Raw genomic sequence first — 25,933 nt, forward strand, 5'->3', positions numbered from 1 at the left:
GTTCTCCTCTGTTCTGGTGCTGTGGCCGCAGGATGGCTGGTGCCTGCCCTGTCCCATTGTGGGGAAGCGAGGTTATAAACAAACCCCTGACAACAGCGGTCTCTCACCCAGCCACATGCCAGGGCGTATGTAAAACCCTTGCAGCCTATAGCCTTGCAAGGCCTCTCCCCATCTCCAAATAAGCTCTCCTTGTACGCTATATTCCCCGTATTTCACTGGTCTTCCCTTTTAAAGGGAACCTAATGTCATTCCCAGGTGCAGAAATAGGAAGAAGACTTTCCACAACTAGGACAGGAGGTAGGTCAAATGCTAACTTTTGAGGGTGATTTGAAAAAAGCCATTTCTTCAGGAACTGTTGGTAGATTTAAGTATTTAGTTTATAACACTGGACATTAAAACAAGCAGTTACCAACCATGTACAGTTCCAAAAAGTGACCATATGCCCACCAAACCAGAAAATGACACTTGTCATCAAAAAAAAAAACCCAAACCAAAACGTCAGAGTGTTTCTGCTGAAAACAAAAAAAGCAGAAGTACCCCAGAATGTCCCAACAGGACCAACCAGATAAACCCACCCAATCTGCATGTATTCAGCTAATACATACGCTGTTATTTCAAACGCATTTTTCACAGAGCAACAAAAAGCCATTACATCATTTAAAGGCTTCATGGAGGTCAGACGCATCAAACAGAAAAAGTGTTTGTCCAGAACGCCCTCAGGGCATTCTTTAAAACGTTTGCTCAGTATGTTCAAGTATAAACATATGAGAATTTCACAAACGTTATTGACTAAAGCCAAGAGCTACAGGGAAAAAGTATGAACTCAGACATGTTAGAAAAAAAAAAAAAAAAATGTAGCTGACAGTAGAATCCAACAGCCAAAGTCATAAGCCGCAAATTCACTGATGCCTCTCGATGGAGGTCGCACTTCTAACTCAAGGGCCAGAAGTTTTCCCTATAACCTGAGTTCCATTTTCTGAGTTCTGTAAAATTTACAGAAAGGTAAAAATAAGAGAGCTTTTACTTCCCACCTCTTTGCTGAATGTTACTGCCATGGGAACGTGTTCTGCACGCTGCCAGCTTCTTCTCAATTTCCTATTTCTCCACTAAGCCTCTGGCTCACACATGACTCAGTTTTAGCACTTCAGTGAGATAAGCATGTGGCCCATCCTATACTTAAAATCAGCAGGGCAAACTTCAGCCCCTTCTTAAGAGCCCAGGATAATCATTCTCGTCAATGAAAAATGTGCCGGTTTATATGAGGAACCAACTTGAGTTACTCCCTTGTCTAGGCAAGAGAGGAACAGAAAGCTAAGTCCAGTACAGGGCTGGTAACCACAGCATACATCTACTTCTTCTAGATCCAGGCAGATAAACCCTTCCAACACAAATAACATCAGGGCAGATAAAATAGTTTAATATAGAGCGAGAACAAGTATTGCATAAAAATAAGCAAAATCTTTTTTTTTTTTTTTAAAAAAGTCTGAGAACTCTTATTTAAAAGAAAAGTTGTTTGGATATTGATCATGTAGGTGACTCATGAACACAGGAGCTATGGCACAGCTCTGCAGGAGAGTTCAGGATGTTCTTAGCTTCTCCATCCACTAAATCCAGAGGAAGATCTGTGGAGCAAGAAAAGAAAACCCAACACAGCAATGAGTGCTAGTCTCCCTCAGGCAGTATTAATTCAGCAGTTCTCTCAAGCAAACTTCCAATTTCCCTTGATAGGGAAACAAGGTTTAAGAAACGTGCTAAAAGTAATCCAGCAAGCCAGTTGCAGAGTGGATGACAGTTAACCTCAGATCTTAGACCCATTCTTTAACCGTAAATCAGCATCTCAGCTCAGCCAGAAAAGCACCGACTGATTTCACTCCTTGTTTAAACCTGATAGATGGAGTAGTTACTGGATTCACACACACAGCTTGAGCACACCCATCATGTGCCTCAGCCGTGGAGAAAGAGCCTGATCTTCCTGAAAACTCTCTCTTACAGGAAAGATGAACCTCACTGGAAAGCACACATTCAGAGCCTGCACTCAGAGCTCTCTGCAGTGCCACTAAAAAGGAAATCAGAACTACGTTACTGCTACTTTCAAAGCCTGCTCTTGTAAACCATTCAGCTCTTCCATTTGGGTTCTATTTGTATTTTTACTGAAGAGTTAGACACAAAATGGTACTTACGTGTTAGATGATCCAAAACCAAACCCTGAAAGAAATGCAAGATAAGAAAAAGAATTGTTAAAAGGTAAAACGAATGCATAAGAGTTGTAGTAAATGTCCCCTCCCACACACAGATTGAAAAACATTTATTTCCTGCCTTAGGCCAGGGAAAGAGAGATGGGCAAACAATGAAAGTCAAATCTCCAGCTGGAAGAAAAGTGACTTGCCTCTGTTCCTAAGAGGGCTTTGCTTTCACCGCTGATCAGCTAGGGCCATTCATTAGCAGTAGCTGCACACAATGTGCCTGATTTATTCACCTCTCCGTGAAAACAGAGGGCTGCTTTCTGAAGATGGAGTTTGTGCTTAATGCAAGCCAACGGTGACAGGCAGACCACCAATGAGCGTACCCTCTCTCAAAGGCTCTGCTCTCCTCTCAGCCCTGTGTACATCACTGCAGCTTCACTGAATTACATCAGCTAGTAACTGGCTATTGGTGTTCTAGATCAAGTTTGCAGTGTGTGTTCTTTTGAGAAAAACTTGCATAGAGATACCCGTGCATATGGTACTGAGGAGATAATAATTATTTCTCAATATTTTTCTTTGAGAAGAAAGAACAACTCCACAAAAAGGGGTGAAAAGCAATAATCTGAGGAGGAGTGTGGAGGAAGAGTGATTTACTGACGTGCCACACAGCGAATCAGTGATGGAATTATGAGCTAAGTCTGAGAAGATGCCGCACCCCACGCTGCAGCTCAATTTGCCAGGCCGTGGTGCCTTCCCCACAGCAGGATCTGGCAGATTTTGACAGAGAGCTGAGGAGTCACACCTGAGTTCCAGGGAAAACTGGAGACGCAGGTCCTGTTAGGTTCATTACACTTTAGCTTCTCCTACCTCCTCCACCCGTCCCAAAAGCGGAGAATCCACTGCTCTGTGTGCCGAAACCGCTACCCTGTTGTGATAGCGATCCAAATGTTGGGGTATTTTGATTTGCTAGCGTGCCAAACGATGCTGTATTGTTACTGGTACCACCAAACCTGCAGTTTAAAGAGAAAATGGGTGTTTGCAAGCATCTTCTCACTTACACTGGAAGTTTGTCCCCATACCCACAACGATAACAGTGCGCTCCTTAACAAGGATACATCAAAAGAGTGAGAATACCCGATGCGAATAATTGTAATTGTTCATTCTAGAAACGGGTTTTCTGGTTTGCAAAGACTATTGTACATACAAACATTTGTTCAGCTCCCTTTCTTAAAGTACACCAGGCAAAAAGGTAAATATGTTCCTGCTTACACAGGGTACATTTTCAAATGCTTGGAAATATCATTCCAGCCATCAAATGAAATATATTAATTCCCCTCTGTGTGTAGTTTTCACCCTTTAAGCTCAAAAGTACAGCATCATTTTGTTTCACAAACAGGGCAACACACACAGAATCGGTACGAGCCGCTCACGGCCAGGGCACAGAGCAGAGCCCAGACCCCCAGCTTCCAGACGGTACCTTACCCACTGCCCACCTAGACCCGTAAACCGCCTGCAGATTTCTCCGTTCCCTTCTCTCCCCAGCCCATTTTGAACCACACACAGTTCCAGGGCTTTCCTGAAGATCTGCACCCTACTTGGCACTTCTGCCCACCACCTCTGGATTACTTCCCTAATTGCTTCTGGGAACTGAAATAAGAAACACGTTTACGTATGGAAATTGCTCTCCTTTCTCCACCCACTCCGTCCAACCAGGCATCGCAGAGCTATCAGCATGACGCACTAACGAGACCACGATATGCATTATGGTTCTCTGCCCTCCCTCCACATACACTTCTCCCAGTTCTAACATAAGAGGTGCACTCAAAAGCCAAGCTTCAAGTGTTTCTCTAACTTAAACCGGGCAAAATGCAGACACAACATTTTCAAAGGACAAGCTACGCAAGTGCGCGATGCTACTGGTACTAACCCAGTGCCGGCCCTTCCCTGAGCTGGCCAAGTGAAACAGTGTGGCAGCTTTGCAAGGCTGTGCCTCATGCTAGCTCCTGTCATTTCTGACTTAAAATATGAACTGACAGCACATTAACCTACCTCTCCATCCATCGAGATCTAGTAGACTTTAAAAAAAAAAAAAAAAAAAAAGAAAAAACCAACAAAACCACCACATCAAAACATATCTCTCCAGATAAAAGACAATGCTTGTAGCGGTGTGACAAACAATTCACCTGGTAAAGGACATCACCTCTCCTATCCCAGACACTGTCAACCACACACGCTACTTCCATACACAGCATTAGGTAAACGGGCAGCTCGGTGCCTTCGCGTCTTTGGCCCTGCTAACCATCCCCTTTGGCTCTCGACCCAGGTACCTTGCAGCTCAGAGCCACAAACGCTGTTTCCTCAGCAAGGGCAGAACACGTTTTGTAACTCTTTTTTAAAAAAGAAGCAAGGTGGGGTGATGCATTTGAGAAGAGGAAGGTTTTACAGTGCTCCATCGCCTCAGGACGGGGCCACTAAATACACAACTCATGTCTACCCAGGGAAGGGAAGTGGAGGTGAAAATAGCAACAAGGAGACGCGTGGTTCAAACTGCTGCCTTCAGCTGCAACTAGAACGTGCCTGCTGAAAAATGCTAAGCACAGTAGCAGTAGAGAAACAGCTTAAGCTATGGACTTTTTTTTAAAAACCATATAAAAGACAAGAGATACAGTTATTGCCTGGTAACAATTTAACCAAATCTATCTTGCCCAGATTTTCAGGTCCTTTGTAAAGCTTCTATACAAAACAGAATTGAGAGGAACTTGAGCTTTATGAAAACAAAACATTATTTGCTCACAAAAAGTCTGAATTGCAGACTTTGAAGAAGTATAGTTGTTTCTATTTTTGATACTTAAGTCCTTTATCAAGTGATACAGATTTTTCAGAATTAAAGTAGCAACGAGTCACATGTTAGTAAGGTGTTCTCAGGAACTCAGAGCTAATATTGCACAACATACTGGCAAGTAACTTCTCCGGATTTGGGATTTTCAAAGTTTTACTTCAAGAGAAAGGCAGAAAGGAAGTCCTGCACAGGCACCACCTTATACTGCAGAATTAAACTACTGCTCAAAATTTTGTGGTGAGATTTGGAGTTTTGTAAAGCTGCCGGGGAATTTGGCACACTTAAGTTTTTTTTAAAATCAAAATCAAATTCCTCAGAGAACTCTGAAAATATCAGACTGAGTCTGCACCTGTCTAATACAAAAGAAATTCTCAAAACTTCTCAGAAGTTAAGCCACTGAATTATCTTTGAGTTGCAGACTGCTTATGCAAGACCTCTGTTTGCAACACCACGCTGCTTGTTCCGCATCTCATTTATCTTTAAGCTTCCACCATCGTCACTGAGCACATTCAGTTTCAGTCCAAAATCCTCCAGCACGATGGCTGAAAGTTGGAACCTAACAAAACACCAGCTGAGTGGAAGTTAAGTTGCCCCCACAAATGCACCCTTATTTGTGCACCCGTTAATTAAGCTGCATCCCTTTCCAAAGGGACTCTCTAATTTGCTGCACCAGAGTTCAGGACACAGAAGAACCTCACCTCCCTCAGGGGTGCCCTGCAGATGGGTATCTGCCTAACTCATGGGGAATTAACCAGTTACACTTCTGGATGTTCTAACGTGCCTTACATAGAGGCAGTTCCTCCTGAAACTGAAACAAACACTTGCAAAATATGCAAACACTGAGATTGGGAAGACATTCAGTTTCCTCTTTCCAGTGGAAGTTTTTATTTTTTTTAACTGGGTCTATTTGGTTTGAATGTAATTGTAGGGCACAAAGGCGAGTTCCTTGCTGGTTGTGCAATGTTGAAGAAGTGCATTTGCTGTCCACTGCAGCTGCTGCTTTGCAAGCTTTGGAATTCTGTATTTGCTGAACAAAACAAGGAATATAGTGCTGTCTACTCTGGTGCCAAGCACAGGCTGAAGGAGTAAAGAAACAGGTAAAAACAGTCAGTATGGGATAAACACAGATCGCTCTGGGAGCACAGGCTGTTACAAGTGCTTCCTCCCACCCTCCAAAGGTGCGAGAACCCATTGAATTCTCATTCCTATCTCTAGCCTAAATCTCACAAGTGGATAAAGTGGCTAGACAGCCACAGATAATATTTATTATTTTCTTTCCTAGGCATAGTTTGTAGGCCTAGATTTGAACTCATTAAGCACGCACACAGAAAATACTCCTGCATTCCCTTAGACACTTGCAAGATGACTCATATTTCCCCCCCCGCCCCGGAAGTCTAAAGCTAAAGATTTAACATAGTAGTTTCAGCATTAAAATGAGATCATACACCTTATTTCCTTTGTGGTTAAATTCTTTGTTTTACGCCTTTTAATTTTTTTTTTTTTTCTTTTTAAACCAAACAAACAAGCCAAGGACACAGCTTAGCAATCAATCACAGAATATATTCTTTACGTTAATACAGAGGTAACGAAGCATAATAGTTTCTGTCATGCAAGAACATTGTTTTCCCAAACCCTGGACCCTGGGTTGGCTTACCCAAATCCTCCGGCGCTGGCTGCTGCTGTACCCTCGCCGAACACTTTGCCTCCCGTTGAGCCCAGAGGGCTTGAAAAGGTTGGGGCTGAACCGAATGCTGGCACCCCTCCGAACCCAGGGGATCCCCCGAAAGTGGGAGGGCTGCCAAACACTGGAGCAGCACCGAAGCCACCTGAGCAAAACAGAGGCAAAAAAATGGACAAGAACATCACGTAAACAGTTATGCAGAAAGAAAACAAAAACTAGATTTCCAAGCAGACCATCTCCATAATGGGGCTGTTCATCTTACACAAAGACACACCGTTATTTATGAAACTAACTGCACAACGCTTCCAAACTGCAGGGTATTTTGTTACAAAACACATGGATAAAAACAGTGCCTGAATGTGTGCAAAAAACTGCAACTCAATTAAGAGACTATGCAGAAGAAAACCACATTCTAGGTCTCTTGAACATTTGAGCACAAGATCAACTCGATCCCAAGAGCTGTACTAAAAGGCGGTAATGTATCATTCATGCTTGCACACTGTGAGGGAATCTCTACTTGCTTTATAGAAAAAAGAGCAGTATCTTAATTGTAAGGTAGCAAGCATGCACAATAACCAAGCTGTTTAAAAATACACACAACAGGTGACAGGCTAATGTTTTTATTATTAAAAACAGACACATCCATCCTTTATCATAAAACTAGCACTTCTTACCAGAAAAAAAAAAAAGCTTAGCTTATGTAGTCAGTTTTAAAGTGAAGCTCTGCTCATCACCGTTCAAACAAGATATTATCCAAATGAACTGCATACAACAATGAAGAATGAAAAGTCAGCTTCATGAACATTTGCTGCTGTGGTTTGGTTGCAGTGTTTTACCCTGGCTTCTAATCTAAAGCTCTGGAAGGACACACAAGCGTCCTGAGGACAGAACTTGATGCATGCAAGTGCTTAAACTGGAAGAACTCCTCAATACAAGGGGCAAGTCTCCCTCATCTCTTCACATCAGAGAGTAGAGAGTAAGCTTGTTTTTGAGGTGCTCCAGCAATGCAAAAAGTTTCAGGAGGTAAGGTATTATCTAATGCTGGTTTAAGGGGTGGAAACGAAGACGCAATGATTAAATGCCAGGTCAGTGGAACTGCACGCTTCCTGCGGGGAATCAAGAACTGAACTCTGCTCTTGGCAATTTCTGTTCAGGGTTTAGCTGCCTTCTGCAGCTCTGAATAGTTATGATTTTATTCTATGTTCATCTGCTGATATTATTGGCCTGTTTCTAATTGACAGTGTGGACCACGAAGGACACCTGCTCTTTTGTTTGACGAGGGCTGAGCACTGGGATACCACCACACATTCTAATACCCTGGGTGAAATTCCAGTCCATGTCAAGGTAATGGATATCGTTTGGCTGTAAACACAAAAGGTCTGGAAAAAAAATAAACGCCAGGCCTGAATTATTTAAACACAGATCAGATACCTCGTTACCTCTATCTCTAGGAAGTTAGGGTATTTATCATAGGGGCTGAAGCTTTGCTCAGCATACGCTCTCTTCTGCAATGCGTATTAACAAATAGTGGAGAAAGGAAAGTGAAATGTAAGCAGTGAAACCAGGACAAAGGGGGATTCAAATCAAGTAAACACTTCCACTGCAGCTGGGAGAAGACGACACACCATTCACTTCAGCATTTAGCAAACAAAACCAGAGGGAGGAAGGATCTGAGGGGCCCTGTGTCAGCGGATGTGCCTTTTCCAGAAGTCTCTTGGAAATCCTATCTCAAGAATTTTTAAACCAAAATAAAGAAAAGCTGCTCTTCTCCTCTAGCAAAAATACCAGGTGGGAGGTATGCCTGAGGCAAGGAACTCAGGCCACTATTAACCAGGAGAGACACCTTACAAACGGCTACGGGATCTGATAGCATCACCATTATGCTCTCAGCCACTTCCCTAACATGAGAGCACAGCTCCTGTTCAAGCAGAAAGTGCTTCCTCTCAAACTATGGCTTCTCCAGTGGTGGCTCCTGAGCACCACTGTCTCAAGACAATTTCAAGGATGACCAAGTCGCCTCTACTCCCCCCAGGGATGAAGTTTCAATGAACTGACTTGGAGCAGAACACCCGTCTTCTTCAGCATTCACCTATCTTCATGAATGGTTTGAGGACAGAGGAGAAGAGCTTTGCTCTGCCTGACCCTTTGGGCCTCCATTTTTGGCATTCAGTTCTAATGAACGTATCACAGTCACTACCACTTTTATGGCTCTTTCTTTGGGCAGATGACAGTAAAATGTAAAAAGGTTTTGTGAAATTTCCAATATTTTATTCAATTAACTCAATTGATAGAGAGAACAACAGCTCAACCACAGAAGAAAGTGATGATGACAGGTCAAATTGATTTAAAAAGACAAGGACCTGAAGCATGTCTGATTTGAATTTTATGAGGAAGCTTTCCTACTGTAGACACCTGTGCATTCACTCACATGAAGAAATGGAGACAAAAAGGGTTACAAAACCCAGAGTGAAGTTTGGAAGGTAATATTCCAAGGAAGCATCTAAAACAGGAAAAAATTATTTAATTCCATACTCTGTACTCTTCATCGTATGGTACATAAGACCAGAACTAATTCACACAGCTCTCTGCTCTTGAAGTGCAATGGCAATTTCTGGAACGAACTCCTGAAAATGCAGTTCACTGGATGCTTTTCTGCACAAGAGATTGTAAATTCTGCCTTGAATCCACCAGCTGAAGTCCCATTCACTAAATTGTTAATTAATTTTTTATCGTTCAGAGACAATTCCTGTACAATGTACCGCGTCCAGGCTGTAGGCATCTAAATGGTAGAGCATTCTACTAAACATCTCACAGATAAGTATGGATGTTCATAGTGGGTGAGTTAAAGTACCTGCTTTGGTTGGACTGGAGAACCCAAAGCCTTGAGATGCCACGCTTCCACCACCAGAACTGAAAGTGCCCGTAGGCTTCTGCTCTCCGAAAGATGAGCTGCCAAATCCAAAGGTCTTTGCTCCGCTGTTTCCAAATAAGCTAGAAGAATCTGGGGAGATGAAAATACTCTTGAAGCTCATAACAGACAATATTCTAAGTTACACTTCATTAACTGGATCAGGAGAAATGGAAACCCCTTTTACTTCCCCAACCCCCCAGAACTACACGAACACGACACTGGAACAGCGCTCTGCATAGAGTAGCCGAGTTTTCCCCTATTCCTATGTGGCTTTGTAGTTCCACCAAGCCATCCTGGATCTGATGGAGCCTACAACCCTTTACTGCTGCAATCTACCAAATCACAGGGATGGATTATTGGTTTAGTTGCATCCTGAGCTGCAGTCACTAACAGACAACCCCTCAAGTAAGAAATCACAGCGGCTAGAATCAGTCTCTCTTGACAACACAAATTATCAGTCCACTACAAAGTAAAGATTCTCAGCCACTCTGGCAATGGCCAGTATTTCTTAATGTAACTATTTGACAGCTCCTTAAAGTAGGAGCCAAACTTTTTCAGCCTTACTGAGAAATGACTCAAGTTTTCACCTTTCACATGGCTACACAGATTTTTTTTTTAGCATCTAGTGGCAGGACGCAGAATAACCGAAGCTTTTCTCTGGTGAACCATCTGTTTTATTTCATCACAAAACCCAGCACTGCAATGAAGGAGGACTAAATTAGCAAGGTTAGAGAGCTGACCTCAACCATTAATCCCAAAGGATCATTAAAGATGTAATAAAAGAAATGGATTTGCTCTCCCAAGAGCTGAAGTGCTACTTTAGCCACTTGCAGCTCATTTTACAGCTTTCCTTTGTTCCCCTACTTTTATGACTTAGCCACTGCTTCTCCTTCTTCGTGCCTTCTACCCGCTGGACTCTACCCCTTCTGCTTTCCCTTTCTGCCAAACCCAAGTCATAAGTGAAAAAACAACGAAGCTGGGCAGTCACTAAACAAAAGGCACAGTTAAGAAATCATTGTGAATAGCTTTTGTGACATACAAATGTATGTAACAACTGCAGCACTGCAATAGCTGCACACGAAAGGCACGAGAGCCTGCTAGTATTTCAAACTAATTGCTACAGCAGACAATAGCACACATGCATCTCAGCTCAAATTTTAGAGTATTACCAACATCTGTTAGCCCAGAAAACTCAAGACTAATGTGTTTTTAACTTGACTCGGGGGGGGGGGGGGGGAACAAAAACCCACACAAAACCCCCCCATCTTTACACTAATAGACACTGATTGATTCTTGCATTTACAGTTAATCCTTCATAGCTTCTAGAAAAAAAGTTCTAATAGTCCCTTAAAGTCCCTGCTGCAAAGGAATTAGCTTTAATATATCCTTAACTACCTTTCACGCCTCCTTTTGTTAGGTTGGTTGGCTGGACAAGAAGCAACATGTGGGAGGGGTGGTTTGGCAACTCACATACAGATTGATTTAACTAAACCACACATGTGGACCGATGTCTTTTAGCTGACAATTGGAGCAAAGGAAAGGACAAGTGCTGAGTCTCTCCTCCCAAAGAGGGCTTTGATACAATTTTTCTCATCTACCCAGCTTTCATGATGCTTGTAAGAATTTATCTGTGAGACTCACCCTGTCTATCAAATACAGATAAAAACCTGATAAAAGGAGCTCTGTAATTCTGCTTCCTTACCAAAACAAACTACATCCCCGAATCAACCACCGAACATACTTTTCTTTACTACCGTCACGTAACTGAAAAAATTCTAGCCATATATTACAGCAAATTTTGATTACATGTCTTGTGTGTGCTGCACAAAGACAGTCATTTTAAAAACAAAGCTGAAGAAACCATCATCCGTCATGCACTTGTTAACTTGGTTTCACCCGAGCATGAGATTCTTAATATTTACAGTGTTAGGGCAGATGAGAAATAATTAAGACTTTCTAACTTTCAACAGATTCTGATGCATAAATTCAGTGACAGGAATTTAGAGTATTCAATTTTAAAGAAGCATTTGGCCAAGAATTCCCTACAGAATACAGATATTCTTCACACTTCTTGCATCTGCTTGTTTGTTTCAACGGCTTCTCTACTTGTTTTCCATAAACCTAAAAGAAAAATTCCAGATTACACATCATGCATACCCTTTGTCTCTGCTAACCCTTGAAGTCTTTCATGTTAACACAGAATTTACTCAAAGACAACTAACACCAGAAAAGCAGATGGGATCGCAAAAGCCGATGGAAATCACAGCACATTTTGTATTCTTGTTTTGTTCACTTACTCTGGGAAGCTGCAGATCCAAATCCTCCACTGGAGGAACTGAAGGGATTCTTATTGGCTGCATCCTGACTTGGCTTTCCTCCCAAACCACTGAAGAAACCCCCACCTCTCCCGCCACTTCCAGTTCCAAACAAGCCTCCACTGGAAGATGATGACTGCTGGAACATAAAAAGGACAAAAGAGGGATTTAAGAGAAGTCAAAGTAGCACATTCCCCCAAGGCTGAGTCTTCTGTCTGGCGTATTCCTTAAATGTACGAAGGGGCTGAGAAACCAGCAAACAACTACATTCCAACAGATAATGCAATGAAATTTTATTTATGTCACTCTTAAACCCTGTCTACAGTACAGAACAATGTCTTTGAAACTTGCCCTACACTGTCCACTTTCCACTTAGCATGGAATAAAGCCAGGTGACTTACTGCACCTCTGTCTTGCCTTGCATATGATAAAACATTTCTCTCTCCATACCCCTTGCAAAACATTCACACAGATGCTGCTTTGGTGCCCACTACAACAGGAAATATCCTTGGTACGGACTGGGACACTTTTTACTGAGCATGTCAAATTGTTTGGTTTTGTTTTTTCGGGTTTTTTTTTTGTTTGTTTGGTGTTTTTTTTTTTTTTTTTAAATAGATCGGAAATAGGTAGGGAACCCTGATCAAGTCCACTGTACGTAACAGTCCCTTGCTTCTACAAAAGCAATAAATACTTGCCTGGCCAAAGACAGTGCCTCCAGTATTAGCGGCTTGCCCAAACACAGAACCTGTGTTACTAGAACCAAAACCTGCCAAGAACAGAAAAGAAAATAAATCACCAGAACTATTACTAGAGTGTAAGACAATTCAGGGAGGTGACACTAGTCCAGAACAGGGAAAGGACATGTCTCCCACGCCAAAACACAGGGATAAAAATGATGTTACCAAATGTATCTAGGCTAGACAATTTAAAGTATGCACCAACACACAGAATAATAAATTGCATTGAAAGTTTATCTGAAAGTCATTCTCCTTTTCTCTTCAGTCAACTCAAAAATAAACAGAAAATATAAGGCGTTTTCACTTGTGGGATTGTTGCTAACAATGTAAGAGAATTGGATTCTGTTAGCATTGCTATAATGCTGCAAGTCATGAACAAGTACTGTAGCATTCTGATCTCCCCTGTGTAGGGGGGATCTGAGCTTTGTTACCTAAAGATGCCCGTTATAGATAATGAAATGTTTTGATTAAAAAAAATTTCCCAGTTCACTTAAATGTGCATTTTGTAATAAAACTTACATTTCTATAATTGGAAACACCTTCCTCAAGCAGAGTTCACTCCCCCCAGTTTAACTATTCTCTGTTACTGTAGTTAAAACGAGCAAGCAATTTGCCTACAGTGCCATCATTTTTAATTAAATGAGCCTAATTAGTTTTCTCTTCCTTGGAAATACACGTTCTCTATTATTACTACGTCCTTTTCCCTGGGAGTTCTCTGAAGATTGCACAGACAAAGCGCTGGAAAAAACACAACAATATATCGCAGCAATGTGGAGAACAAAAGGCGACTGACAAAGAAGGTTTGGTCTGTACAAGCGTTCAATTTAACTGTGTAGACAGGTAGCTGATGGTTGAGTTACCGCTATATTTAATTTTGAGATGTTTCCAAACACAAAAGCGGATTTAAAGAGATTAGTTCCTTGCTAACCCATCACTTGGAGGGCTTAACAGATTTTTTTGCCATCCCATCGTGATACAGGACTCTACCTGGCCATACATCCACCGTTGCACGTACTCAATGCAGCCCACTGAGGGAAGTGCTGCCTCTGTAGTCACTGCCTTGATTATGGCCTCAGAGCTGCCTGGCTACTTCAGAGTAACAATTTACAACAACACATGAGTTTAAGATCTTTTCCAGTGTGCTGAATCCAACCCACTTATTCTGCAACAGGCAGGACAATACATAATTCAAAATTAAGTCAAGGTAGACGTGGAAGTATAAAATGAATGCAAGATTGGATTGACAAGGCGACATTCAGAAGCTATTCAGAACAGCAAAGCAGAGCAAAAGCTTCTTTGTCTCCAACATTAGCCTCCCCCTCACACTGCAGCTCCTATTCTTACCAATTTGAAAAAAAAACCAAAAACCATCAAGTGCCATAGGGAAGGGAAAAAAAAGGCACTAAAAAAAAAAATAATCCTACTTTCCCCAGTGATACACTGCTCTTTGTACTTCAGTCAGACAGCACCGCTGGGGTATCACATCTCCCTGCAGTTTGCTCTTACCTGAAGCTTGGCAGAAGCTAAAGCCAGCCGATGACGTTGTAGTAGTAACGGCAGCAGCGCTGCCGAAGACGGATCCCCCTTGTCCAAAGCCAGTGTTCTGCCCAAACACTGGAGTACTGCTCTGTCCAAACAACCCACCTCCAGTGCTGGCAGATGGCTGTCCAAAGGAGAAGGAGGTGGCACTATTGGTGCTAGCTGGTGTTCCAAAAACATTGCCGCTGCTCGAGGCTGCTGTGGAAGCCGCTGGTTGGCCGAAGGCTGGCATTGTCCCAAATCCAGACTGGCTAAAGGTAAAACCACCTGAAGAACTGCTCGCTGGTTGCCCAAAGGTTGGTGCTTGGCCAAAGGCTGGCTGACCAAAGCCCCCTGTAGTGGTGGTGCCAAAAGCAGAAGTACCAAATCCTGAGCTGGCAGCCTGTGTGGTAGCGGTGGCAGTGGACAAGGTACTGGTGGCGAGTTGCCCAAATGGAGAGGATGCAGTGGTACCTGTTGGTAGTTGTCCAAAAACAGGTGCTGTGGAGGGACTGGCAGTTGTATCACCAGCAGGCTGGCTAAATGCTGAGCCAGAAGAGCTGGAACTTGTAGGCTGAGAGAACACCGAGGAGCCTGCAGAAGTGGGGCCAAACACAGAGGCACCAACAGCTGGGCTCTGAACACTCGTAGTAACATCAGAGGTAGCAGCCAATGCACTTGTTGCTTCTGCAGCAGAGGCAATGTTTGTTGCAGAGGTTGTCACTGAGACATTTTGATCTGGTGGGGCAGATGCAGAGACGGCAGGAGGCACCACTGCCTTCAAATCACTTGTGGAGGCAGGAACAGCAATGGCATCAGGGGGAGGTGCTGCCGATGCGGTGCCAGAACCTGCGGACACGGTGTCCCCCGCTGTGGCCTGGGGTAAAGCAGTTTCTTTAGCGGACTCCAAAAGCTGGATCTGTGGCTGTGGTGACTGCATCACTGGAGGTGAAGATCCAGCTGCTACAGCTTCATTTTCAGATGGCTTTTCTGGCATAGACGGTAATTTGGCATCCCCTGCACCCTTATTAGAAGCTGAAGTGAGGACAGCAGTTTGTGACGAACTCAAAAAACTTCCAAATGAGAGGGACGTTGAAGTAGAGAGAGTAGAAGGGGTAGAGGTGGATGTGCTCATACTGTTTGTTTGCTGAATACCAAATGAAAAGGTAGGTTTGTGGCCACCAGATCCTCCAAGATTAAATACCCCAGAAGACCCCGTGCTGGTTATCTGGACATTGCCAAAGAGACTGCCTGTGGCACTAGTGCTGATGGACGGGGATGCCGTGCCAGCCGACGTGACTGACGTTGAAGCAACTTCTCCAGCTTTTCCTAATGACAAGGGAGCACCAAAAGTAAACCCAGAAGGTACTGTAGATGTTTTAGTTGACTGTGCTCCTGCAACACTGGTAGATGGTGCTTTAGTAGTGGTCTTGGTATTATCATCTACTTGACCAACCCGTAGTCCTGAGAAGCTCCCAAGAGTTTCCCCAGCTAGATTGCTCTGAAACAAGTGATCTCCTGGTTTAGATGGAGGGATATCCAACTTGCTAGAGGCTGTCGAGGGAACTGAAGATGTTGTTGCAGCAGGTTTGCTTGACTGGGTGCCATCTGCTGAGGAGCTATTTGCTACTAAGGCTCCTGGAGCACTTGCTGGCTTGAGGGACCCAAAAGCAAAGGAGCTCTCAGGGACTACTCCAAATTTGGAACCTCCAGCAAGTGAAAATGAATCGGTCTGGGTGGACTCTTTAGCAGGGGCTGTCAGAGAGAGAGACAGAAGTTACAAATCTATTTACAGTATGCAAAGCACATTTATCATTCTTACAATAACAGTATGCTTTAGTGCTTCACAGACTGTTAGAGAAACAGTGCTCTTGCCTCAGAACTCCAAAGCCTCTAACCATCAGCTAACTGCCACTTCCATGTGCATTCAGGAGGCAACAGTGACATCTGAAGCCTTTATGGCTAGGGTTGCAGTGACAAACACTGTTACTTTCATGTCCTAGCTTCCACTCAACCATACTTCTCTGAGTACAGACAATGTCAGCCTTTGGCTCCTATCTCTTTTTCAACAGTTTGATAAAAACATGAAAGACCTGGTTACTACAGGCCATTTGCTGTTAACAGCATTTTCACTCCTTCTTACCTGGTTCAGCTAAACAACTCCTGACATTCACTGCAGAACTCTGTTTAAATCAATGGCTCAGAACAGAGTTTGGGTCATAAGAATACTTCCTGGCACTTGTGCCTTCTACAGACTCAGATCTTTCTTTACAAATTCAACTATTTGTAGACCACTGACCAGGTTCTATGGAACCTGTTTTCAGCTTTGAAAGACTAGAGAAAAACTCTGAAATCTAACTGCCAAAGCAGCTCCGCAGCAGCGTGAAACCGCTGAAGTTTTAAGGGAGACTGAGCTAGTTTGATGTATTGCCATTTCATTTCTGAGCACCAAACAGACACAAATATTGACTTGAAGACCCTGCATTGGTGTTTGGACTATGGGTTGATCTGGACAAGGTACAGGAAATCTGCATGGAGATCAAACAAAGAGCAAAAGCTTCTTAGCACAGCTGGTGTTATCCTTGTTTTTTGCCCTATAAATATATTTAAGTGTATTAGTAACCGACACTGAATAATACAGCATTTGTTTCCTCCTGAGGCACTGAAATTCCTTCTGTTCTTCCATCACCAGCTATCAGAGGCAAAGGTGCTCCTACCATTTCACAGAGCAGAGGTAACTGCCCTCACACAATGCTGTGGTTTGCAAGTTTGTCTCCTGCACCTCCCACTCCTCCTTTCATCAGTATTATTTAAGCTTTTATATTAACTGAACCTTCACATTTTAAGCCGAGCTAGTTCTCTCTGCTTAACATCAGAGCATTAGTAGCATTGCTGTGGCTGTGATGGTTTAAGGATATGAACAAGCCATGATCTGTACGAAGAGGTGATATTTTTAATTAGAGCAACCAACAATGCTGGAAGTGAGTTTTTGACCATACAGTCTCTTTTGCAAGGCTGAAATTAGAGGCAGAAAGCTTCAAGGATATTATAAAGCAGAGGTATTGCTCCCCTTTTCCCAAACTGGACAAATACAATCTACCTATGAAGTGGAAGGGCAGCCAACTCAATTTCAGAAGCAACACGAAGCCATCTCAATTCCCCTCCCATTACTAAACGCTCAGTCCACTTAATGACAGCTTTCTGTGTCATACCACCTTGGCAACATTAAAATCTACACATTAAAGACAGCAGAGGAAATTACTACAGATGTTATCCTTTTCATAAACTAGTACCTCCTAAATGTTCTTGGCAGCAAATATTTTGCTTACTGTTAACTGAAAGGCAGATGGCCTAGATTTCTGTGCATTACAGGGCATAATCCAGCATAAAATGTTATTGCAACTACTGCAATATAAAAGAAGAACCACACAAATTAGGAAGAGAAAGTGTTCCATTAGCAGCGAAGAAATGTTGTTTGCACACTCTTCCAAACTAACCTTGCGAGGAAACGAGGCTGGGCAGCGTCAGTGATGAAGTAGCTGATGTGACAACACCAAAATTAAATCCAGACCTAGGAGGAAAGAGGAGAAAGGGAAAGAATGACACTTATCTCAAAGTGTTGAAATTTCCAACCTCATGATTAACACAACTTGGAGACTCAGATTTCCAGTACAGCCTTGTACAAAGTCAGACACACAGGCACAAGAACAGTTTCTCCAACAACTAAACACGCCGAGAGAAGCACGCATGCAGACTGGGCTCCATTTGTTGCCTTGGACAAGGCTTCTAAAGTGTTAAAGAGAGTCAGAGTTTGAAGTTCTTTTGACCCCTCCCCACCCTCCTTTCTGCTGTGTATTTCATCCCCATTCAGCTTGTAGGCTGAACACCATGCACCAAATCCTCCCTGAATTTTGGGAGACTAGCAAGAGCAGAAGCCACAGTGGCAACTAGAGTTTATTTAAAACAGCTCAAAGGTAAGAGACGGTGCACGTACAAAAGGGAATAACTGGATGCTACCACCCGTCAAAAAGGAGATCGCTCATAGCAAGACAGAAATTAAAAGTTTCCAGGAGTATTTCACACTAAAAATATTCTGTCTTGCAAAAATACTGTGATCTTTCATAATGAGCACTGGGGTCCTTCAGAGACCTTCATTCCCAGAGGCTTTTTAAGCTTTCTCCAATTCTCAAAGACCAGCTGGTGATACATAAGTCAGGCCATGTAACTAAGACATCACTGACAATGGCACTGTATTTAGCATATGGTTTATAGACTGAGGGACTGCAGCCTGGGACAAAGGCAGCGTTTGTTTGCTTTTTGAATCTGAATTTCCGTCTCTCAAAAGGACTATTTTAGCCTTTTGAAGAATATAGCAAGGCATTTGGGTAACATCCACTTGACAAACCTGCAGAGAAATGGTGAAGACTGAAAGAAACCAGCTACTTGAAAGTACATGTGTTCTGAAATACTTAATGTTACCCACTTTAAAAAAAGAAATTCACTTGAGTATTAGATAGGTAAACATGCAGAAATTCAAACAATAATTTCTAAGGAGTCATCCCTCTTCCTCAAACATAAGATGCCATCAAATAAATATTTTTCTCATCCCTGAGAAAACACTCCACAAGAGAGATTTCAGAATAACTATATGTTCATAACGTAGACCTTGCTTTGTGCTATTAACAGAAATCACCAGATGGCATGGGGACTCACTAGTCACCTTCATGAACAGATTACTTTTCAAGCCAAAACATGGAACTTGTTCTGTTGTACTAAAATAAATCAGAAATTCAGCAAGTTTGACCATCAGCACAAATTTCAAGTCCTAATTGGGAATTCCAGCACTTCTGTCTCTCAAACCTTGCCAGCATTTGAAACCCACGTATGTATGTCCAGGCTAGAAAACCCAACATCATTCTCTCTGGAATCCATCTTCAGAGGTGATAAGTGTTAATATGACCGTGTTCAAATTGTTGTTGTTCTCTGGGAGCAGAAGCTTACAGTGTTATACCTCTTCTCCAGCTGCTGTAAAGCCAAAGTTCATTCTCACTTGCCTCTGCACAACTTGCTAGGAATGATTTGCCTGCTACAGCTCTTTGTTCACTAAATAAAGAACAAGGTTTAAAACTAGCTATGGTCTGCCTCTTTCCTCTTCCTAAACCCCTACATACAAGATACAACATAAACGTTCTTCTCTGACGCTATGAGAAGTGGTGACATGCACTCAAAGGCAGTTAGTGAACCCAATGTATCAGACCATGAGTGGGTGCTTTAACCACAGTCATATTGCTCTATCCATAAATCATCACCTGATCATTAGAAATAACGGTACACACAGCATATTATTTATTCAATAGCTCACTACAGATACACCTGAAAAGAAAGCCAGTCATTACTTACTCTTGTTCTCCTTGATTAGTTACAGACAGAAAAAATCTCAAAGCAACAAAATATTGTGTCAAATTCTCACAGACCTTCAGACCTTACTCAAGTAGGATTCCACAAACATGAAGGTCTTCCAGGAACTCCGGTGCAACCCCAACCACTCCCAATCTACCATTTGTAGGTCCCACTTGACAGTATTATGCAGCTTGCTTTAACAGCTGATACACTTACATTTAATGTCAACTACAAATAAATGTCAATGTTCATACAGACCCCACAGAAGAAAAGGAGAATGCTTTGTTAAGCTGTGCAGTTGTTGCTGGTACTGATGTCGCTGCAGAAGAAGTCACAGCTGTAACTGTTTTTACTGTCCCTTGTCCTGTAAGTTACAAGAACAAGCATTATAAATAAGAAAGAAGCACCTTGTCATTCAACTATCAAAGAGAAAGGAATAGTCTGCACATACAGCCTGCAGCCTTATCAACTGGAAATAAAGCTTTTTTGCCACTTTTACCAGATCTGATATTTGTGCAGTGAAACATTCCTGCTACTGTTACAACGTGAGAGAACACAAGAATTATTTCAAAGACTTAAAGCAATAACATATATCTGCTTAAAGCTAAGACAGGCATCACCATCTTGACAATAAATATTTTTAAAAAATAAATAAATCCACAAATCTTTAGTGAAATCTCTCATCAACAAATCAAAACTCTTTTTGAAATAAAACAGAAGTGCCATCAAATTCAAGAGCTGACATTTTCAATAACCAAAATTTAAGAAGCATTTGCCAAGTCAAATATGATTCCTAGCTATTTTTACTGCTTCTTACCCCTGGCTAAGAGGCAACCTACATCCACGGATTAAAGGCAGAAGAGCAACAGAGACGGATTTCAGGCATTTATGCAAGAGGCTTATAAAACCATGTCCAATGCAAGCATTATTATCTAATACATGTTAAAAATCAATTCCTTCCTTCCCTAAGAGTTTCCTCTTCCCCCGTTTGCACTGAATGATGTAAACTGACCATTCCCTAGAAGCTTCTAAGCTGTGTGCAACAGACCACAGTATCTGAACTGGCTTTGAAACTGGTCACGCAGCCCAGTGCTCAATAGACCCAGTACCTGAATTAGCTAATTTCAGGCTGTTTCAAACTATTTCTGTTATTTCAGGATATAATCAATTTCCTGCAGAAATGCAACAACTTTTCATGTTTAAAAAACAAAACAGCATAGATATCTGCTCTTCATTTGCTATCAAACCACAGCAGAGACTTTTGTAGATGCTCTTTAAACTTTTCTTGTTAAGGGTTAAACATTCTGAACCCACTTTGAAAGAGGAATTTTATCATTGAATTCTAGATGCAGGCAGAGAGACAAAACATAAGACTGTACACAAAACCACTCTCCTGCTCTTCTGTACTTCAGTTTTTCAAATTCTCTCTCTCAAGGCTGGCACAACAACCTCTCAGTGGAGGCAGATCTTTTTTCCTCAGTGTCTTCATTTTCTGGATCACCCCCCCCGACAGGTGGCAGGAGACATCCAGGCCTTATTTCCATCTCCACCAAAGACAACTTACCTGAGATTTTGTTGCCAGATGATGTTGGACCAGATGTCGACACCATAGGACAGGGTGCACACACAGCGGAAGGTGGAGTCTGTCCCTTAAGTGAGCTTGCTGCTAAAGGTGTCTGAAAACACAAAACCACTTCAGGTCAACGCAGTCTGTCCATTAACAAAGGTCCTTCTGACCCTGGTTTGGTATCACGAGAGTCATGCAATGAGTTAATAACAAACTAGAGAAAGGTGGTCAAAGCACTTAGAAGTGCCTTTCAATGGGGGGCTATTATGTCTTGACACTTAAAAACAGGGTCAGTACTCTTCCAACAAGTGTCTTGCAGAAGCCAGTAAGCCTCCACAGGCAGCAGCTCGGTAATTCCAGGGGACAGAGACGTTTTTTGATGCGGGAACTTAGCAGCTTGTCGACCAGGAAGAAATGATGTAAGTAGAGTAACAGGACAGGTAAACCACTCTCTCCCTTGATTGCCTAGCACTTTTTTTTGTGTGTGTGTGTGAAATTTAGGTATAAACCTAACCTAATACAGTTTCTTTTGTTGTTAGTTGTAACCCTTACTGCTGCAAGGCTGTGGCCACTAGAAAGCTGCAAGTCTTCAAAAGAGAGAAAAGGCAAGACACAACAAAAATATGCCTGGTATCACACTGTGGAGGTCACAGATAAATAAATGGTTTGCCAAGAATGCAGGACAGGCTGTGAAAAGAGATTTTTAGATGGCCTGTTCACCAACCATTAAAGTCCCAAACTGTGCTGAGCATGCCCAGGTACAGGATTTCACAGGGAAGGGTTCTCTGTCAAGATACCTGTTTAGCTTGATTTGTAGCAACAGTTGCCAAAACTTGGTGGACTGCCTGGGCTGCGGAGTGAGGTACAGACGATCTTAAAAAGAAAAATTAAAAGCTTAAATTAGTGACTAGTCTAAAAGAGGACTTCCTCACCTTTCAAAAAGCACAGCTTCCAGAAGTCTTGAACAACCACCGTTATTAAAGATTCCACACACGACTCCAAATGAACAAATCTGATTACAGAATAAACCTCTTAAATGAATCAGCCACATTTAACAAAGGAAGTCTGCAAATGTGTTTAAAGCTCTAGACTTAAACGATCAAGTCTTCTTCACACACTCTTGTTTCTAAAGAGAGAGTCAGGCCTTTCTATTTTACAGGGAGTTGACAAAAAGTCAGCAGGTAAGGAGATTACAATTTTCTGCCTAGTGGATAACACATTTAAGAAGCTTCCTTTACAGTGTGGAGCCCAGACAAGTACAGGCAACTCTCAGAAATGCTGAGCAAGGAGACAAAGCTGGGGGTGCTGGGGGAAGCACCTCATGTCTTCGAAGTGCAGTATAAACATTAATGAAGTCCTAGTAAGAACTGTGATAAAATTAACCTATATTCTACATTATGGGTTTGGGAATTTTGACCATGGAACAAATTGTACATCAGAGCCCACAGACAACTGCAGCAGAATGGCAGTTCTGGGGTGACCTACATGCTGTGGATCATTAACAGAGGAAATCACCGTAACTTGGGACTAGCCATCCAGTTTCAGCTCTCCTCAAGTCCGTGGCTCACCAGGTTCAGCAGCTTAAAAGGCCAGTAACAGAAACCTTCAGAAGCAGAACAAATTCAACACTGACTGCATTCTCTTGGTGGCAAAGGCCAGCTTTCTCTTACCCTAGCAGGCTCTTTCCACCTTGACTCAGGCCAGGTGTTCCCTAAGGCAACCAGCAATCTCTACATGGTAGAAAGGGCTGAGCCTGCAAATCCCAGACAGTGAGTGAATCTGAGCATCTCCTAAGCATGAGAACTCCCAAACTGTGTTTATTATTTGGTCAGCTACAGGCCAGCTCACAGAAATTTCCTACTGTATTCCAAAGGAAGGGGATACACGCGTGAAACGGTGATTTTGCACAGCCATTTGGTCCTGCATAGGGTTTTGGGACTCTCTGGGACTCTCTGCTCTGCAGTATTAATACGTCCTTCCTTCTCTCTGTGTTACATGCCCTGGATGTGCCCTCTGCCCAGAGTAAAAGTAAACCAAAGAAGGAAAACTTCAGATTAGCACCGGAAAGAGTTCGTGTTAGGAAGTTGTAAGTTTCAAGTTCATACAAAACCTGAACAAAGAAGAAAACAACAGAAGGTCTGAAATTCAGGATAGGCTGGGAACTTCTCCCCAGAAAAGTCTCAAGATCACTTGACCCACAGCTTCCCTGAGAAGACTATGAAATTACTGGTTTTGATTTCAACTGGGGAGAGAAGGCTTTTTTTCACTGAAGAACTATGTACGGGTAATTGGACCGGGACCACCAACACACTGAGCTACAGGCCAACTGATAACAACTGAAAAATCATTCCTGCTTAACAACCCGGAGAGTGTGCTGCAGCAGCAAAAGAGAGCTGGGATGTTTGAAGTAGCAAAAACTGATGAATTAACTTTGCTGGGTGAATGCTCTTTATTTTAGTGCTGAATTTGACTGGCAGGCATAGGTTCATTTGGGTAGACTTTTTAGAGAGTACCTTTTTATGAGGTCAGCTATAAAATAAGATCGTAAAAAGCCTTCAAAATATCAAGCTAGCTTGATGCTGGTGCTCTATAAATTAGAGAGATCAATCAATACTGCCAGTCTAAAACTACCTGAAAGCAAGACAGGTCAAGTGAAAACCAATCTCAGATATGTATTGCTCACTCATGTCCTTGTCTATGTACAGCCAGTACTCTTTACTTTTTTCATCATAGTTATGATGAAACAAAGGGTGGAGAGCTCTTCCCGGTCGTAATACTGCTTTTAGCAAAATTTTCCAAGCAGAGCTGTTTGCACATTTTACTTTCAAAAGACATAGCATTGCCCTTTCCCCTCTCAGTTTATTACTTTTAGGAGAAAATAAAGTAGGAAAAAGCCTCCAAGTCGTCGTCCAATTAAAATGCAGAAGAAACCATGAAGTAAATTTCAAGGTCACAGCTGAGTGCCCACCACTGTGAGACTTCGTTCCCTTTCTGAAAGCTGCATCAAAGAAATTACACCTTTTTTCTTTGACAGTGAAGAGTATGAAAACCAGAAATGATGTAACAAAATAAATTGTTCCAGCAGCTGCACGGATAGCTCACAGTTACATGGATAAAGCATTGGATAACTCCATGTGGACTTAGAATCAGATATATGAGTGAGCTTATCTTGCTTTATGCAGTAACCCCAACTCTGCTCAGACTTTTCAGTAGTGCCCTTGCCTCCCCAGTCCAGCTGTGGCTATGCATTATCTTGGTCTTTTACAATGGCAGGAACTCCAAGCAAAGGAGGTTTCAAGGTTGTTAGGAGGACAGGAAAAAGGACTAGGTTCTGTGGCTGGTGACAGAGCCTGGTGATAAGACAGAAATCTCTGGAATGAGCTGAGCTGGCTGTTGTCTTTAGGAGACAGAGAAGTAGAAAAGGCAAGTATTATAGCTCACTCATAAGAAATCTTTACAAACTCAAGGCTAAATACCAGGAGACAACTTTCATAATTTACTCATGAGGAAGACAGCTTTGCACGTCTGTATTTTTTTGAAGTGATCGGCCCCTATTGATGCTCAACCTTTCAGTCAAAATTTTGATGTAAAAAAAATCTGAGACAGGTTTCCAGAAAAGCGAGAGTACAGTTCTTCCTCCCTCAGAGGGTGAATCTGGGAACAGACGAAAGTAGCATTACACCAGAGAAGGTTTTCTCTGTAATGGATGGTGAACTAGAAGGAACACACCTGCACACAGCTTAAGGCCACAGACCACACTCAGAGATGGCGGGGTGCACTTCCCTCACAGAAGGAGGTAGAACAGAGGCAGTGACTGGAGAGATATCAGATCCAAAGGACATATTAGCAGTAAAACCACTGGATCCCAAAAGGAGGGGATGCACTAAAATGCATTTCACAGACTAATGGAGAAGGAGGTTAATAACGGTCTCGTCATTTGTTCAGGACAAGCCATTAGCAAATCCTTGAATGACCTGCAAAGAAAACATTTCTTCCTGTCATTCCACAAACCCAACACTTCTCTAAATGTATCAACTTCAGGTCTTACATAGCCTGACCATGTGAAATACTACTACTGCTCCCCACCGGCAGATGTGTTCTACTGCAAGCACTACTGAGGGCTATGAGAAAGCAGGGGCGCACCCACTCACCCTATTACCGCAGAGACAGCTGGAGTCAATGCACCAGTCTTGAGTTCTCGCACATTCACCACCTGAGGAACGTTCTTCAGAGTTGATTCAGTCAAGGAAGTGCTTACAGCTTTAAGGGGGGAAAAAAAAAAAAAGACAAAAAAAAAAAAAAGAGCTAAAGATGATCTCCATATTAAGCATTTCATTCAATATTGTGCCTGTGAGTAACTCCAGAAGAAATCAGTGCAAGTTTCTCAAAGGTATCTGATGTATCTGGCCCAAAACGTTTGGTATCTCAGCCTTCAACAAGGACACCAAAGAAGTGGATAGTTTTCTATAAAATGGGTACATTTTTCCTTGTCAGCTGACTAAATCTAATAATTCTTACAAACTTTCCCTTACTTATATTGTAACATCTCAGGTTAACAGAAATGACCCGTGTAGTTACACCCCAGTCTCTGTCAGAATTCATGTCACTAGTCCACTTTCTGCACTTACACTGTCCTTAGGCAAGGAAAATAAACTCATCCAATTCCTCTACCAGTAACCGAATTTTGTTTCTTTTCTGCACTGACACTACAGGCTGGAGAAGCACCAAGAAATGCCTAAAACCAAGCAAGAAAAGTTTAAATTGGGGAACCTTTCCAATTCA

The 25,933-nt window shown here is 42.4% G+C and overlaps 1 protein-coding gene across 1 annotated transcript in view; it reads right to left on the reverse strand.

Moving 5' to 3' along the window:
• Window positions 1-1,396: 1,396 nt before the first annotated feature.
• Window positions 1,397-25,933, reverse strand: part of NUP214 (nucleoporin 214) — a 44,925-nt gene continuing 20,388 nt past the window's right edge. The window contains exons 24-36 of the mRNA XM_086763654.1: window positions 25,303-25,411; window positions 21,949-22,024; window positions 21,149-21,260; window positions 19,843-19,948; window positions 17,682-17,755; window positions 14,173-15,939; window positions 12,625-12,695; window positions 11,912-12,068; window positions 9,555-9,704; window positions 6,677-6,848; window positions 3,051-3,193; window positions 2,181-2,205; window positions 1,397-1,622 (exon numbers count right to left, since the gene is read on the reverse strand). Of these exons, the coding sequence (XP_086619780.1) occupies window positions 1,589-1,622; window positions 2,181-2,205; window positions 3,051-3,193; window positions 6,677-6,848; window positions 9,555-9,704; window positions 11,912-12,068; window positions 12,625-12,695; window positions 14,173-15,939; window positions 17,682-17,755; window positions 19,843-19,948; window positions 21,149-21,260; window positions 21,949-22,024; window positions 25,303-25,411 (2,996 nt within the window). The 3' untranslated portion in view covers window positions 1,397-1,588. The remainder of the gene's footprint in view (window positions 1,623-2,180; window positions 2,206-3,050; window positions 3,194-6,676; window positions 6,849-9,554; window positions 9,705-11,911; window positions 12,069-12,624; window positions 12,696-14,172; window positions 15,940-17,681; window positions 17,756-19,842; window positions 19,949-21,148; window positions 21,261-21,948; window positions 22,025-25,302; window positions 25,412-25,933) is intronic.

Source organism: Chlamydotis macqueenii, chromosome 20, assembly GCF_036417535.1.
Source record: "Chlamydotis macqueenii isolate bChlMac1 chromosome 20, bChlMac1.mat, whole genome shotgun sequence".
Taxonomy (NCBI): domain Eukaryota; kingdom Metazoa; phylum Chordata; class Aves; order Otidiformes; family Otididae; genus Chlamydotis; species Chlamydotis macqueenii.